Source organism: Salvelinus fontinalis, unplaced genomic scaffold (assembly GCF_029448725.1).
Source record: "Salvelinus fontinalis isolate EN_2023a unplaced genomic scaffold, ASM2944872v1 scaffold_0001, whole genome shotgun sequence".
NCBI lineage: Eukaryota > Metazoa > Chordata > Actinopteri > Salmoniformes > Salmonidae > Salvelinus > Salvelinus fontinalis.
Genome location: NW_026600210.1, coordinates 2,801,135 through 2,816,647, shown reverse-complemented (window position 1 = coordinate 2,816,647; position 15,513 = coordinate 2,801,135). Strand labels below are relative to the sequence as shown.

At 37.2% G+C, this 15,513-nt stretch overlaps 1 protein-coding gene across 3 annotated transcripts in view; it reads right to left on the bottom strand.

Moving 5' to 3' along the window:
- ice2 (interactor of little elongator complex ELL subunit 2) overlaps nt 1-15,513 on the bottom strand; it is a 93,428-nt gene that overhangs the window by 72,686 nt on the left and 5,229 nt on the right. For all 3 annotated transcript variants that reach the window (XM_055910119.1, XM_055910120.1, XM_055910118.1), the window contains exon 3: nt 116-491. In XM_055910119.1, the coding sequence (XP_055766094.1) occupies nt 116-491 (376 nt within the window). The remainder of the gene's footprint in view (nt 1-115; nt 492-15,513) is intronic.

Genomic DNA, 15,513 nt, shown 5'->3' with positions numbered 1-15,513 from the left:
GCTCTGGCCCTACAGGCACAGGCTCTGTTGAGAGCATGATGTGCATGAGGAGCTTCTCTGTATGTATTGCGCTATACGAATGTATTGTATTCTTAAGAGCCAGTCGGTAGCCTACCTGAGAAGCCTCTCTGGGCTGTTTGCTGGTCAGCACATGGAGATATGTCAGCTGGTCTTTACTGGTGAGTCTGGAGAAACAGGGGTATGGAATCCTAGGCTCCGGGAACAACTCTGGTACCTGTCCGGGAAGGCTGGGGTCCTGGCCGGAGGGCCTAGGGTGTCTGGTTTCCTGTCTGGAGACTGCCTCAGCAGCAGGCGGGTGATCATCTTTACAGTCACCGTGTTCATCCTGACTGTCAGAGCAGGGCTCTCCGGTGCTACTCCTCTCATCAGTTATGCTACTGCAGCTGTTTGACTGGTTCTGTGTAGAGGGGAGCTTGGCTGGTCCTGTTGGGTTCTCTATCTCCTCCTTCACGTCAACCTTTACTGTGGGACTGGACACCACAACAACTCATCATTCTAATGGTTACCAGTTCATCAATCTAATGGTTACCAGTTCTAATGGTTACCAGTTCTAATGGTTACCAGTTCTAATGGTTACCAGTTCATCATTCTAATGGTTACCAGTTCTAATGGTTACCAGTTCATCATTCTAATGGTTACCAGTTCTAATGGTTACCAGTTCATCAATCTAATGGTTACCAGTTCTAATGGTTACCAGTTCTAATGGTTACCAGTTCATCATTCTAATGGTTACCAGTTCTAATGGTTACCAGTTCTAATGGTTACAAGTTCTAATGGTTACCAGTTCATCATTCTAATGGTTACCAGTTCTAATGGGTACCAGTTCTAATGGTTACCAGTTCATCATTCTAATGGTTACCAGTTCTAATGGTTACCAGTTCTAATGGTTACCAGTTCATCATTCTAATGGTTACCAGTTCATCATTCTAATGGTTACCAGTTCTAATGGTTACCAGTTCTAATGGTTACCAGTTCATCATTCTAATGGTTACCAGTTCTAATGGTTACCAGTTCTAATGGTTACCAGTTCTAATGGTTACCAGTTCTAATGGTTACCAGTTCTAATGGTTACCAGTTCATCATTCTAATGGTTACCAGTTCTAATGGTTACCAGTTCTAATGGTTACCAGTTCTAATGGTTACCAGTTCTAATGGTTACCAGTTCATCATTCTAATGGTTACCAGTTCTAATGGTTACCAGTTCTAATGGTTACCAGTTCTAATGGTTACCAGTTCATCATTCTAATGGTTACCAGTTCTAATGGTTACCAGTTCATCATTCTAATGGTTACCAGTTCTAATGGTTACCCGTTCTAATGGTTACCAGTTCATCATTCTAATGGTTAACAGTTCTAATGGTTACCAGTTCTAATGGTTACCAGTTCTAATGGTTACCAGTTCATCATTCTAATGGTTACCAGTTCTAATGGTTACCAGTTCTAATGGTTACCAGTTCTAATGGTTACCAGTTCTAATGGTTACCAGTTCATCATTCTAATGGTTACCAGTTCTAATGGTTACCAGTTCTAATGGTTACCAGTTCTAATGGTTACCAGTTCTAATGGTTACCAGTTCATCATTCTAATGGTTACCAGTTCTAATGGTTACCAGTTCTAATGGATACCAGTTCTAATGATTACCAGTTCATCATTCTAATGGTTACCAGTTCTAATGGTTACCAGTTCTAATGGTTACCAGTTCATCAATCTAATGGTTACCAGTTCTAATGGTTACCAGTTCTAATGGTTACCAGTTCATCATTCTAATGGTTACCAGTTCTAATGGTTACCAGTTCATCAATCTAATGGTTACCAGTTCTAATGGTTACCAGTTCTAATGGTTACCAGTTCTAATGGTTACCAGTTCAAATGGTTACCAGTTCTAATGGTTACCAGTTCATCAATCTAATGGTTACCAGTTCTAATGGTTACCAGTTCTAATGGTTACCAGTTCATCATTCTAATGGTTACCAGTTCTAATGGTTACCAGTTCATCAATCTAATGGTTACCAGTTCTAATGGTTACCAGTTCATCATTCTAATGGCTACCAGTTCAAATGGTTACCAGTTCATCATTCTAATGGTTACCAGTTCTAATGGTTACCAGTTCATCATTCTAATGGTTACCAGTTCTAATGGTTACCAGTTCTAATGGTTACCAGTTCATCATTCTAATGGTTACCAGTTCTAATGGTTACCAGTTCATCAATCTAATGGTTACCAGTTCATCATTCTAATGGTTACCAGTTCTAATGGTTACCAGTTCTAATGGTTACCAGTTCATCATTCTAATGGTTACCAGTTCATCATTCTAATGGTTACCAGTTCATCATTCTAATGGTTACCAGTTCTAATGGTTACCAGTTCTAATGGTTACCAGTTCTAATGGTTACCAGTTCTAATGGTTACCAGTTCATCATTCTAATGGTTACCAGTTCTAATGGTTACCAGTTCTAATGGTTACCAGTTCTAATGGTTACCAGTTCTAATGGTTACCAGTTCATCATTCTAATGGTTACCAGTTCTAATGGTTACCAGTTCTAATGGTTACCAGTTCTAATGGTTACCAGTTCTAATGGTTACCAGTTCATCATTCTAATGGTTACCAGTTCTAATGGTTACCAGTTCATCATTCTAATGGTTACCCGTTCTAATGGTTACCCGTTCTAATGGTTACCAGTTCATCATTCTAATGGTTACCAGTTCTAATGGTTACCAGTTCTAATGGTTACCAGTTCTAATGGTTACCAGTTCATCATTCTAATGGTTACCAGTTCTAATGGTTACCAGTTCTAATGGTTACCAGTTCTAAAGGTTACCAGTTCTAATGGTTACCAGTTCTAATGGTTACCAGTTCTAATGGTTACCAGTTCTAATGGTTACCAGTTCTAATGGTTACCAGTTCATCATTCTAATGGTTACCAGTTCTAATGGTTACCAGTTCTAATGGTTACCAGTTCTAATGGTTACCAGTTCTAATGGTTACCAGTTCTAATGGTTACCAGTTCTAATGGTTACCAGTTCATCATTCTAATGGTTACCAGTTCTAATGGTTACCAGTTCTAATGGTTACCAGTTCTAATGGTTACCAGTTCATCATTCTAATGGTTACCAGTTCTAATGGTTACCAGTTCATCATTCTAATGGTTACCAGTTCTAATGGTTACCCGTTCTAATGGTTACCAGTTCATCATTCTAATGGTTACCAGTTCTAATGGTTACCAGTTCTAATGGTTACCAGTTCTAATGGTTACCAGTTCATCATTCTAATGGTTACCAGTTCTAATGGTTACCAGTTCTAATGGTTACCAGTTCTAAAGGTTACCAGTTCTAATGGTTACCAGTTCTAATGGTTACCAGTTCTAATGGTTACCAGTTCATCATTCTAATGGTTACCAGTTCTAATGGTTACCAGTTCTAATGGTTACCAGTTCTAATGGTTACCAGTTCTAATGGTTACCAGTTCATCATTCTAATGGTTACCAGTTCTAATGGTTACCAGTTCTAATGGATACCAGTTCTAATGATTACCAGTTCATCATTCTAATGGTTACCAGTTCTAATGGTTACCAAATCTAATGGTTACCAGTTCATCAATCTAATGGTTACCAGTTCTAATGGTTACCAGTTCTAATGGTTACCAGTTCATCATTCTAATGGTTACCAGTTCTAATGGTTACCAGTTCATCAATCTAATGGTTACCAGTTCTAATGGTTACCAGTTCATCATTCTAATGGCTACCAGTTCTAATGGTTACCAGTTCATCATTCTAATGGTTACCAGTTCTAATGGTTACCAGTTCATCATTCTAATGGTTACCAGTTCTAATGGTTACCAGTTCTAATGGTTACCAGTTCATCATTCTAATGGTTACCAGTTCTAATGGTTACCAGTTCATCAATCTAATGGTTACCAGTTCATCATTCTAATGGTTACCAGTTCTAATGGTTACCAGTTCATCATTCTAATGGTTACCAGTTCATCATTCTAATGGTTACCAGTTCATCATTCTAATGGTTACCAGTTCTAATGGTTACCAGTTCTAATGGTTACCAGTTCTAATGGTTACCAGTTCTAATGGTTACCAGTTCTAATGGTTACCAGTTCATCATTCTAATGGTTACCAGTTCTAATGGTTACCAGTTCATCATTCTAATGGTTACCAGTTCTAATGGTTACCAGTTCATCATTCTAATGGTTACCAGTTGTAATGGTTACCAGTTCTAATGGTTACCAGTTCATCAATCTAATGGTTACCAGTTCTAATGGTTACCAGTTCTAATGGTTACCAGTTCATCAATCTAATGGTTACCAGTTCTAATGGTTACCAGTTCTAATGGTTACCAGTTCATCATTCTAATGGTTACCAGTTCTAATGGTTACCAGTTCTAATGGTTACCAGTTCATCATTCTAACGGTTACCAGTTCTAATGGTTACCAGTTCATCATTCTAATGGTTACCAGTTCTAATGGTTACCAGTTCATCATTCTAATGGTTACCAGTTCAATTGGTTACCAGTTCTAATGGTTACCAGTTCATCAATCTAATGGTTACCAGTTCTAATGGTTACCAGTTCTAATGGTTAACAGTTCATCAATCTAATGGTTACCAGTTCTAATGGTTACCAGTTCTAATGGTTACCAGTTCTAATGGTTACCAGTTCTAATGGTTACCAGTTCTAATGGTTACCAGTTCTAATGGTTACCAGTTCTAATGGTTAACAGTTCATCAATCTAATGGTTACCAGTTCTAATGGTTACCAGTTCTAATGGTTACCAGTTCTAATGGTTACCAGTTCATCAATCTAATGGTTACCAGTTCTAATGGTTACCAGTTCATCATTCTAATGGTTACCAGTTCTAATGGTTACCAGTTCATCAATCTAATGGTTACCAGTTCTAATGGTTACCAGTTCATCATTCTAATGGTTACCAGTTCTAATGGTTACCAGTTCATCATTCTAATGGTTACCAGTTCTAATGCTTACCAGTTCTAATGGTTACCAGTTCATCATTCTAATGGTTACCAGTTCATCAATCTAATGGTTACCAGTTCATCATTCTAATGGTTACCAGTTCTAATGGTTACCAGTTCTAATGGTTACCAGTTCTAATGGTTACCAGTTCATCATTCTAATGGTTACCAGTTCTAATGGTTACCAGTTCTAATGGATACCAGTTCTAATGATTACCAGTTCATCATTCTAATGGTTACCAGTTCTAATGGTTACCAGTTCATCAATCTAATGGTTACCAGTTCTAATGGTTACCAGTTCTAATGGTTACCAGTTCTAATGGTTACCAGTTCATCATTCTAATGGTTACCAGTTCTAATGGTTACCAGTTCTAATGGTTACCAGTTCTAATGGTTACCAGTTCTAATGGTTACCAGTTCATCATTCTAATGGTTACCAGTTCTAATGGTTACCAGTTCTAATGGTTACCAGTTCTAATGGTTACCAGTTCATCATTCTAATGGTTACCAGTTCTAATGGTTACCAGTTCATCATTCTAATGGTTACCAGTTCTAATGGTTACCCGTTCTAATGGTTACCAGTTCATCATTCTAATGGTTACCAGTTCTAATGGTTACCAGTTCTAATGGTTACCAGTTCTAATGGTTACCAGTTCATCATTCTAATGGTTACCAGTTCTAATGGTTACAAGTTCTAATGGTTACCAGTTCTAAAGGTTACCAGTTCTAATGGTTACCAGTTCTAATGGTTACCAGTTCTAATGGTTACCAGTTCATCATTCTAATGGTTACCAGTTCATCATTCTAATGGTTACCAGTTCTAATGGTTACCAGTTCTAATGGTTACCAGTTCTAATGGTTACCAGTTCATCATTCTAATGGTTACCAGTTCTAATGGTTACCAGTTCTAATGGATACCAGTTCTAATGATTACCAGTTCATCATTCTAATGGTTACCAGTTCTAATGGTTACCAGTTCTAATGGTTACCAGTTCTAATGGTTACCAGTTCTAATGGTTACCAGTTCATCATTCTAATGGTTACCAGTTCTAATGGTTACCAGTTCATCAATCTAATGGTTACCAGTTCTAATGGTTACCAGTTCATCATTCTAATGGCTACCAGTTCTAATGGTTACCAGTTCATCATTCTAATGGTTACCAGTTCTAATGGTTACCAGTTCATCATTCTAATGGTTACCAGTTCTAATGGTTACCAGTTCTAATGGTTACCAGTTCTAATGGTTACCAGTTCTAATGGTTACCAGTTCTAATGGTTACCAGTTCATCATTCTAATGGTTACCAGTTCTAATGGTTACCAGTTCTAATGGTTACCAGTTCATCAATCTAATGGTTACCAGTTCTAATGGTTACCAGTTCTAATGGATACCAGTTCTAATGATTACCAGTTCATCATTCTAATGGTTACCAGTTCTAATGGTTACCAGTTCTAATGGTTACCAGTTCATCAATCTAATGGTTACCAGTTCTAATGGTTACCAGTTCTAATCGTTACCAGTTCATCATTCTAATGGTTACCAGTTCTAATGGTTACCAGTTCATCAATCTAATGGTTACCAGTTCTAATGGTTACCAGTTCATCATTCTAATGGCTACCAGTTCTAATGGTTACCAGTTCATCATTCTAATGGTTACCAGTTCTAATGGTTACCAGTTCATCATTCTAATGGTTACCAGTTCTAATGGTTACCAGTTCTAATGGTTACCAGTTCATCATTCTAATGGTTACCAGTTCTAATGGTTACCAGTTCATCAATCTAATGGTTACCAGTTCATCATTCTAATGGTTACCAGTTCTAATGGTTACCAGTTCTAATGGTTACCAGTTCATCATTCTAATGGTTACCAGTTCTAATGGTTACCAGTTCTAATGGTTACCAGTTCATCATTCTAATGGTTACCAGTTCTAATGGTTACCAGTTCATCAATCTAATGGTTACCAGTTCATCATTCTAATGGTTACCAGTTCTAATGGTTACCAGTTCTAATGGTTACCAGTTCATCATTCTAATGGTTACCAGTTCATCATTCTAATGGTTACCAGTTCATCATTCTAATGGTTACCAGTTCTAATGGTTACCAGTTCTAATGGTTACCAGTTCTAATGGTTACCAGTTCTAATGGTTACCAGTTCTAATGGTTACCAGTTCTAATGGTTACCAGTTCATCATTCTAATGGTTACCAGTTCTAATGGTTACCAGTTCTAATGGTTACCAGTTCTAATGGTTACCAGTTCATCATTCTAATGGTTACCAGTTCTAATGGTTACCAGTTCATCATTCTAATGGTTACCAGTTCTAATGGTTACCCGTTCTAATGGTTACCAGTTCATCATTCTAATGGTTACCAGTTCTAATGGTTACCAGTTCTAATGGTTACCAGTTCATCATTCTAATGGTTACCAGTTCTAATGGTTACCAGTTCTAATGGTTACCAGTTCTAATGGTTACCAGTTCTAAAGGTTACCAGTTCTAATGGTTACCAGTTCTAATGGTTACCAGTTCATCATTCTAATGGTTACCAGTTCTAATGGTTACCAGTTCTAATGGTTACCAGTTCTAATGGTTACCAGTTCATCATTCTAATGGTTACCAGTTCTAATGGTTACCAGTTCTAATGGATACCAGTTCTAATGATTACCAGTTCATCATTCTAATGGTTACCAGTTCTAATGGTTACCAGTTCTAATGGTTACCAGTTCATCAATCTAATGGTTACCAGTTCTAATGGTTACCAGTTCTAATGGTTACCAGTTCATCATTCTAATGGTTACCAGTTCTAATGGTTACCAGTTCATCAATCTAATGGTTACCAGTTCTAATGGTTACCAGTTCATCATTCTAATGGCTACCAGTTCTAATGGTTACCAGTTCATCATTCTAATGGTTACCAGTTCTAATGGTTACCAGTTCATCATTCTAATGGTTACCAGTTCTAATGGTTACCAGTTCTAATGGTTACCAGTTCATCATTCTAATGGTTAACAGTTCTAATGGTTACCAGTTCATCAATCTAATGGTTACCAGTTCATCAATCTAATGGTTACCAGTTCTAATGGTTACCAGTTCTAATGGTTACCAGTTCTAATGGTTACCAGTTCATCATTCTAATGGTTACCAGTTCTAATGGTTACCAGTTCTAATGGTTACCAGTTCTAATGGTTACCAGTTCTAATGGTTACCAGTTCATCATTCTAATGGTTACCAGTTCTAATGGTTACCAGTTCTAATGGTTACCAGTTCTAATGGTTACCAGTTCATCATTCTAATGGTTACCAGTTCTAATGGTTACCAGTTCATCATTCTAATGGTTACCAGTTCTAATGGTTACCCGTTCTAATGGTTACCAGTTCATCATTCTAATGGTTACCAGTTCTAATGGTTACCAGTTCTAATGGTTACCAGTTCTAATGGTTACCAGTTCATCATTCTAATGGTTACCAGTTCTAATGGTTACAAGTTCTAATGGTTACCAGTTCTAAAGGTTACCAGTTCTAATGGTTACCAGTTCTAATGGTTACCAGTTCTAATGGTTACCAGTTCATCATTCTAATGGTTACCAGTTCATCATTCTAATGGTTACCAGTTCTAATGGTTACCAGTTCTAATGGTTACCAGTTCTAATGGTTACCAGTTCATCATTCTAATGGTTACCAGTTCTAATGGTTACCAGTTCTAATGGATACCAGTTCTAATGATTACCAGTTCATCATTCTAATGGTTACCAGTTCTAATGGTTACCAGTTCTAATGGTTACCAGTTCTAATGGTTACCAGTTCTAATGGTTACCAGTTCATCATTCTAATGGTTACCAGTTCTAATGGTTACCAGTTCATCAATCTAATGGTTACCAGTTCTAATGGTTACCAGTTCATCATTCTAATGGCTACCAGTTCTAATGGTTACCAGTTCATCATTCTAATGGTTACCAGTTCTAATGGTTACCAGTTCATCATTCTAATGGTTACCAGTTCTAATGGTTACCAGTTCTAATGGTTACCAGTTCTAATGGTTACCAGTTCTAATGGTTACCAGTTCTAATGGTTACCAGTTCATCATTCTAATGGTTACCAGTTCTAATGGTTACCAGTTCTAATGGTTACCAGTTCATCAATCTAATGGTTACCAGTTCTAATGGTTACCAGTTCTAATGGATACCAGTTCTAATGATTACCAGTTCATCATTCTAATGGTTACCAGTTCTAATGGTTACCAGTTCTAATGGTTACCAGTTCTAATGGTTACCAGTTCATCAATCTAATGGTTACCAGTTCTAATGGTTACCAGTTCTAATCGTTACCAGTTCATCATTCTAATGGTTACCAGTTCTAATGGTTACCAGTTCATCAATCTAATGGTTACCAGTTCTAATGGTTACCAGTTCATCATTCTAATGGCTACCAGTTCTAATGGTTACCAGTTCATCATTCTAATGGTTACCAGTTCTAATGGTTACCAGTTCATCATTCTAATGGTTACCAGTTCTAATGGTTACCAGTTCTAATGGTTACCAGTTCATCATTCTAATGGTTACCAGTTCTAATGGTTACCAGTTCATCAATCTAATGGTTACCAGTTCATCATTCTAATGGTTACCAGTTCTAATGGTTACCAGTTCTAATGGTTACCAGTTCATCATTCTAATGGTTACCAGTTCTAATGGTTACCAGTTCTAATGGTTACCAGTTCATCATTCTAATGGTTACCAGTTCTAATGGTTACCAGTTCATCAATCTAATGGTTACCAGTTCATCATTCTAATGGTTACCAGTTCTAATGGTTACCAGTTCTAATGGTTACCAGTTCATCATTCTAATGGTTACCAGTTCATCATTCTAATGGTTACCAGTTCATCATTCTAATGGTTACCAGTTCTAATGGTTACCAGTTCTAATGGTTACCAGTTCTAATGGTTACCAGTTCTAATGGTTACCAGTTCTAATGGTTACCAGTTCTAATGGTTACCAGTTCATCATTCTAATGGTTACCAGTTCTAATGGTTACCAGTTCTAATGGTTACCAGTTCTAATGGTTACCAGTTCATCATTCTAATGGTTACCAGTTCTAATGGTTACCAGTTCATCATTCTAATGGTTACCAGTTCTAATGGTTACCCGTTCTAATGGTTACCAGTTCATCATTCTAATGGTTACCAGTTCTAATGGTTACCAGTTCTAATGGTTACCAGTTCATCATTCTAATGGTTACCAGTTCTAATGGTTACCAGTTCTAATGGTTACCAGTTCTAATGGTTACCAGTTCTAAAGGTTACCAGTTCTAATGGTTACCAGTTCTAATGGTTACCAGTTCATCATTCTAATGGTTACCAGTTCTAATGGTTACCAGTTCTAATGGTTACCAGTTCTAATGGTTACCAGTTCATCATTCTAATGGTTACCAGTTCTAATGGTTACCAGTTCTAATGGATACCAGTTCTAATGATTACCAGTTCATCATTCTAATGGTTACCAGTTCTAATGGTTACCAGTTCTAATGGTTACCAGTTCATCAATCTAATGGTTACCAGTTCTAATGGTTACCAGTTCTAATGGTTACCAGTTCATCATTCTAATGGTTACCAGTTCTAATGGTTACCAGTTCATCAATCTAATGGTTACCAGTTCTAATGGTTACCAGTTCATCATTCTAATGGCTACCAGTTCTAATGGTTACCAGTTCATCATTCTAATGGTTACCAGTTCTAATGGTTACCAGTTCATCATTCTAATGGTTACCAGTTCTAATGGTTACCAGTTCTAATGGTTACCAGTTCATCATTCTAATGGTTAACAGTTCTAATGGTTACCAGTTCATCAATCTAATGGTTACCAGTTCATCATTCTAATGGTTACCAGTTCTAATGGTTACCAGTTCTAATGGTTACCAGTTCATCATTCTAATGGTTACCAGTTCATCATTCTAATGGTTACCAGTTCATCATTCTAATGGTTACCAGTTCTAATGGTTACCAGTTCTAATGGTTACCAGTTCTAATGGTTACCAGTTCTAATGGTTACCAGTTCTAATGGTTACCAGTTCATCATTCTAATGGTTACCAGTTCTAATGGTTACCAGTTCATCATTCTAATGGTTACCAGTTCTAATGGTTACCAGTTCATCATTCTAATGGTTACCAGTTCTAATGGTTACCAGTTCTAATGGTTACCAGTTCATCAATCTAATGGTTACCAGTTCTAATGGTTACCAGTTCTAATGGTTACCAGTTCATCAATCTAATGGTTACCAGTTCTAATGGTTACCAGTTCTAATGGTTACCAGTTCATCATTCTAATGGTTACCAGTTCTAATGGTTACCAGTTCTAATGGTTACCAGTTCATCATTCTAACGGTTACCAGTTCTAATGGTTACCAGTTCATCATTCTAATGGTTACCAGTTCTAATGGTTACCAGTTAATCATTCTAATGGTTACCAGTTCAATTGGTTACCAGTTCTAATGGTTACCAGTTCATCAATCTAATGGTTACCAGTTCTAATGGTTACCAGTTCTAATGGTTAACAGTTCATCAATCTAATGGTTACCAGTTCTAATGGTTACCAGTTCTAATGGTTAACAGTTCTAATGGTTACCAGTTCTAATGGTTACCAGTTCTAATGGTTACCAGTTCTAATGGTTACCAGTTCTAATGGTTAACAGTTCATCAATCTAATGGTTACCAGTTCTAATGGTTACCAGTTCTAATGGTTACCAGTTCTAATGGTTACCAGTTCATCAATCTAATGGTTACCAGTTCTAATGGTTACCAGTTCATCATTCTAATGGTTACCAGTTCTAATGGTTACCAGTTCATCAATCTAATGGTTACCAGTTCTAATGGTTACCAGTTCATCATTCTAATGGTTACCAGTTCTAATGGTTACCAGTTCTAATGGTTACCAGTTCATCATTCTAATGGTTACCAGTTCATCAATCTAATGGTTACCAGTTCATCATTCTAATGGTTACCAGTTCTAATGGTTACCAGTTCTAATGGTTACCAGTTCTAATGGTTACCAGTTCATCATTCTAATGGTTACCAGTTCTAATGGTTACCAGTTCTAATGGATACCAGTTCTAATGATTACCAGTTCATCATTCTAATGGTTACCAGTTCTAATGGTTACCAGTTCTAATGGTTACCAGTTCATCATTCTAATGGCTACCAGTTCTAATGGTTACCAGTTCATCATTCTAATGGTTACCAGTTCTAATGGTTACCAGTTCATCATTCTAATGGTTACCAGTTCTAATGGTTACCAGTTCATCAATCTAATGGTTACCAGTTCATCATTCTAATGGTTACCAGTTCTAATGGTTACCAGTTCTAATGGTTACCAGTTCTAATGGTTACCAGTTCATCATTCTAATGGTTACCAGTTCTAATGGTTACCAGTTCTAATGGATACCAGTTCTAATGATTACCAGTTCATCATTCTAATGGTTACCAGTTCTAATGGTTACCAGTTCTAATGGTTACCAGTTCATCAATCTAATGGTTACCAGTTCTAATGGTTACCAGTTCTAATGGTTACCAGTTCATCATTCTAATGGTTACCAGTTCTAATGGTTACCAGTTCATCAATCTAATGGTTACCAGTTCTAATGGTTACCAGTTCATCATTCTAATGGCTACCAGTTCTAATGGTTACCAGTTCATCATTCTAATGGTTACCAGTTCTAATGGTTACCAGTTCATCATTCTAATGGTTACCAGTTCTAATGGTTACCAGTTCTAATGGTTACCAGTTCATCATTCTAATGGTTACCAGTTCTAATGGTTACCAATTCATCAATCTAATGGTTACCAGTTCATCATTCTAATTTTACATTTACATTTTAGACATTTTAGTCATTTAGCAGACGCTCTTATCCAGAGCGACTTACAGTAGAGTGCATACATTTTACATACTGAGACAAGGATATCCCTACCGGCCAAACCCTCCCTAACCCGGACGACGCTATGCCAATTGTGCGTCGCCCCACGGACCTCCCGGTTGCGGCCGGCTGCGGCCGGCTGCGAACCCAGCCCAGCCTGGGCGCGAACCCAGAGACTCTGGTGGCGCAGCTAGCGCCCTAGACCACTGCGCCACCCGGGAGACTAATGGTTACCAGTTCTAATGGTTACCAGTTCTAATGGTTACCAGTTCTAATGGTTACCAGTTCATCATTCTAATGGTTACCAGTTCATCATTCTAATGGTTACAAGTTCATCATTCTAATGGTTACCAGTTCTAATGGTTACCAGTTCTAATGGTTACCAGTTCTAATGGTTACCAGTTCATCATTCTAATGGTTACCAGTTCTAATGGTTACCAGTTCATCATTCTAATGGTTACCAGTTCTAATGGTTACCAGTTCATCATTCTAATGGTTACCAGTTCTAATGGTTACCAGTTCTAATGGTTACCAGTTCATCAATCTAATGGTTACCAGTTCTAATGGTTACCAGTTCTAATGGTTACCAGTTCATCAATCTAATGGTTACCAGTTCTAATGGTTACCAGTTCTAATGGTTACCAGTTCATCATTCTAATGGTTACCAGTTCTAATGGTTACCAGTTCATCATTCTAACGGTTACCAGTTCTAATGGTTACCAGTTCATTATTCTAACGGTTACCAGTTCTAATGGTTACCAGTTCATCATTCTAATGGTTACCAGTTCTAATGGTTACCAGTTCATCATTCTAATGGTTACCAGTTCATCATTCTAATGGTTACCAGTTCTAATGGTTACCAGTTCTAATGGTTAACAGTTCATCAATCTAATGGTTACCAGTTCTAATGGTTACCAGTTCTAATGGTTACCAGTTCTAATGGTTACCAGTTCTAATGGTTAACAGTTCATCAATCTAATGGTTACCAGTTCTAATGGTTACCAGTTCTAATGGTTACCAGTTCATCAATCTAATGGTTACCAGTTCTAATGGTTACCAGTTCATCATTCTAATGGTTACCAGTTCTAATGGTTACCAGTTCATCAATCTAATGGTTACCAGTTCTAATGGTTACCAGTTCATCATTCTAATGGTTACCAGTTCTAATGGTTACCAGTTCATCATTCTAATGGTTACCAGTTCTAATGGTTACCAGTTCATCATTCTAATGGTTACCAGTTCTAATGGTTACCAGTTCTAATGGTTACCAGTTCATCATTCTAATGGTTACCAGTTCTAATGGTTACCAGTTCATCAATCTAATGGTTACCAGTTCATCATTCTAATGGTTACCAGTTCTAATGGTTACCAGTTCATCATTCTAATGGTTACCAGTTCTAATGGTTACCAGTTCATCATTCTAATGGTTACCAGTTCTAATGGTTACCAGTTCTAATGGTTACCAGTTCATCATTCTAATGGTTACCAGTTCTAATGGTTACCAGTTCTAATGGTTACCAGTTCCTCAATCTAATGGTTACCAGTTCTAATGGTTACCAGTTCTTTATTCTAATGGTTACCAGTTCTAATGGTTACCAGTTCTAATGGTTACCAGTTCATCATTCTAATGGTTACCAGTTCTAATGGTTACCAGTTCATCATTCTAATGGTTACCAGTTCTAATGGTTACCAGTTCTAATGGTTACCAGTTCATCATTCTAATGGTTACCAGTTCTAATGGTTACCAGTTCTAATGGTTACCAGTTCTAATGGTTACCAGTTCATCAATCTAATGGTTACCAGTTCTAATGGTTACCAGTTCTAATGGTTACCAGTTCATCAATCTAATGGTTACCAGTTCTAATGGTTACCAGTTCTAATGGTTACCAGTTCATCATTCTAATGGTTACCAGTTCTAATGGTTACCAGTTCATCATTCTAACGGTTACCAGTTCTAATGGTTACCAGTTCATTATTCTAACGGTTACCAGTTCTAATGGTTACCAGTTCATCATTCTAATGGTTACCAGTTCTAATGGTTACCAGTTCATCATTCTAATGGTTACCAGTTCATCATTCTAATGGTTACCAGTTCTAATGGTTACCAGTTCTAATGGTTAACAGTTCATCAATCTAATGGTTACCAGTTCTAATGGTTACCAGTTCTAATGGTTACCAGTTCTAATGGTTACCAGTTCTAATGGTTACCAGTTCTAATGGTTAACAGTTCATCAATCTAATGGTTACCAGTTCTAATGGTTACCAGTTCTAATGGTTACCAGTTCATCAATCTAATGGTTACCAGTTCTAATGGTTACCAGTTCATCATTCTAATGGTTACCAGTTCTAATGGTTACCAGTTCATCAATCTAATGGTTACCAGTTCTAATGGTTACCAGTTCATCATTCTAATGGTTACCAGTTCTAATGGTTACCAGTTCATCATTCTAATGGTTACCAGTTCTAATGGTTACCAGTTCATCATTCTAATGGTTACCAGTTCTAATGGTTACCAGTTCTAATGGTTACCAGTTCATCATTCTAATGGTTACCAGTTCTAATGGTTACCAGTTCATCAATCTAATGGTTACCAGTTCATCATTCTAATGGTTACCAGTTCT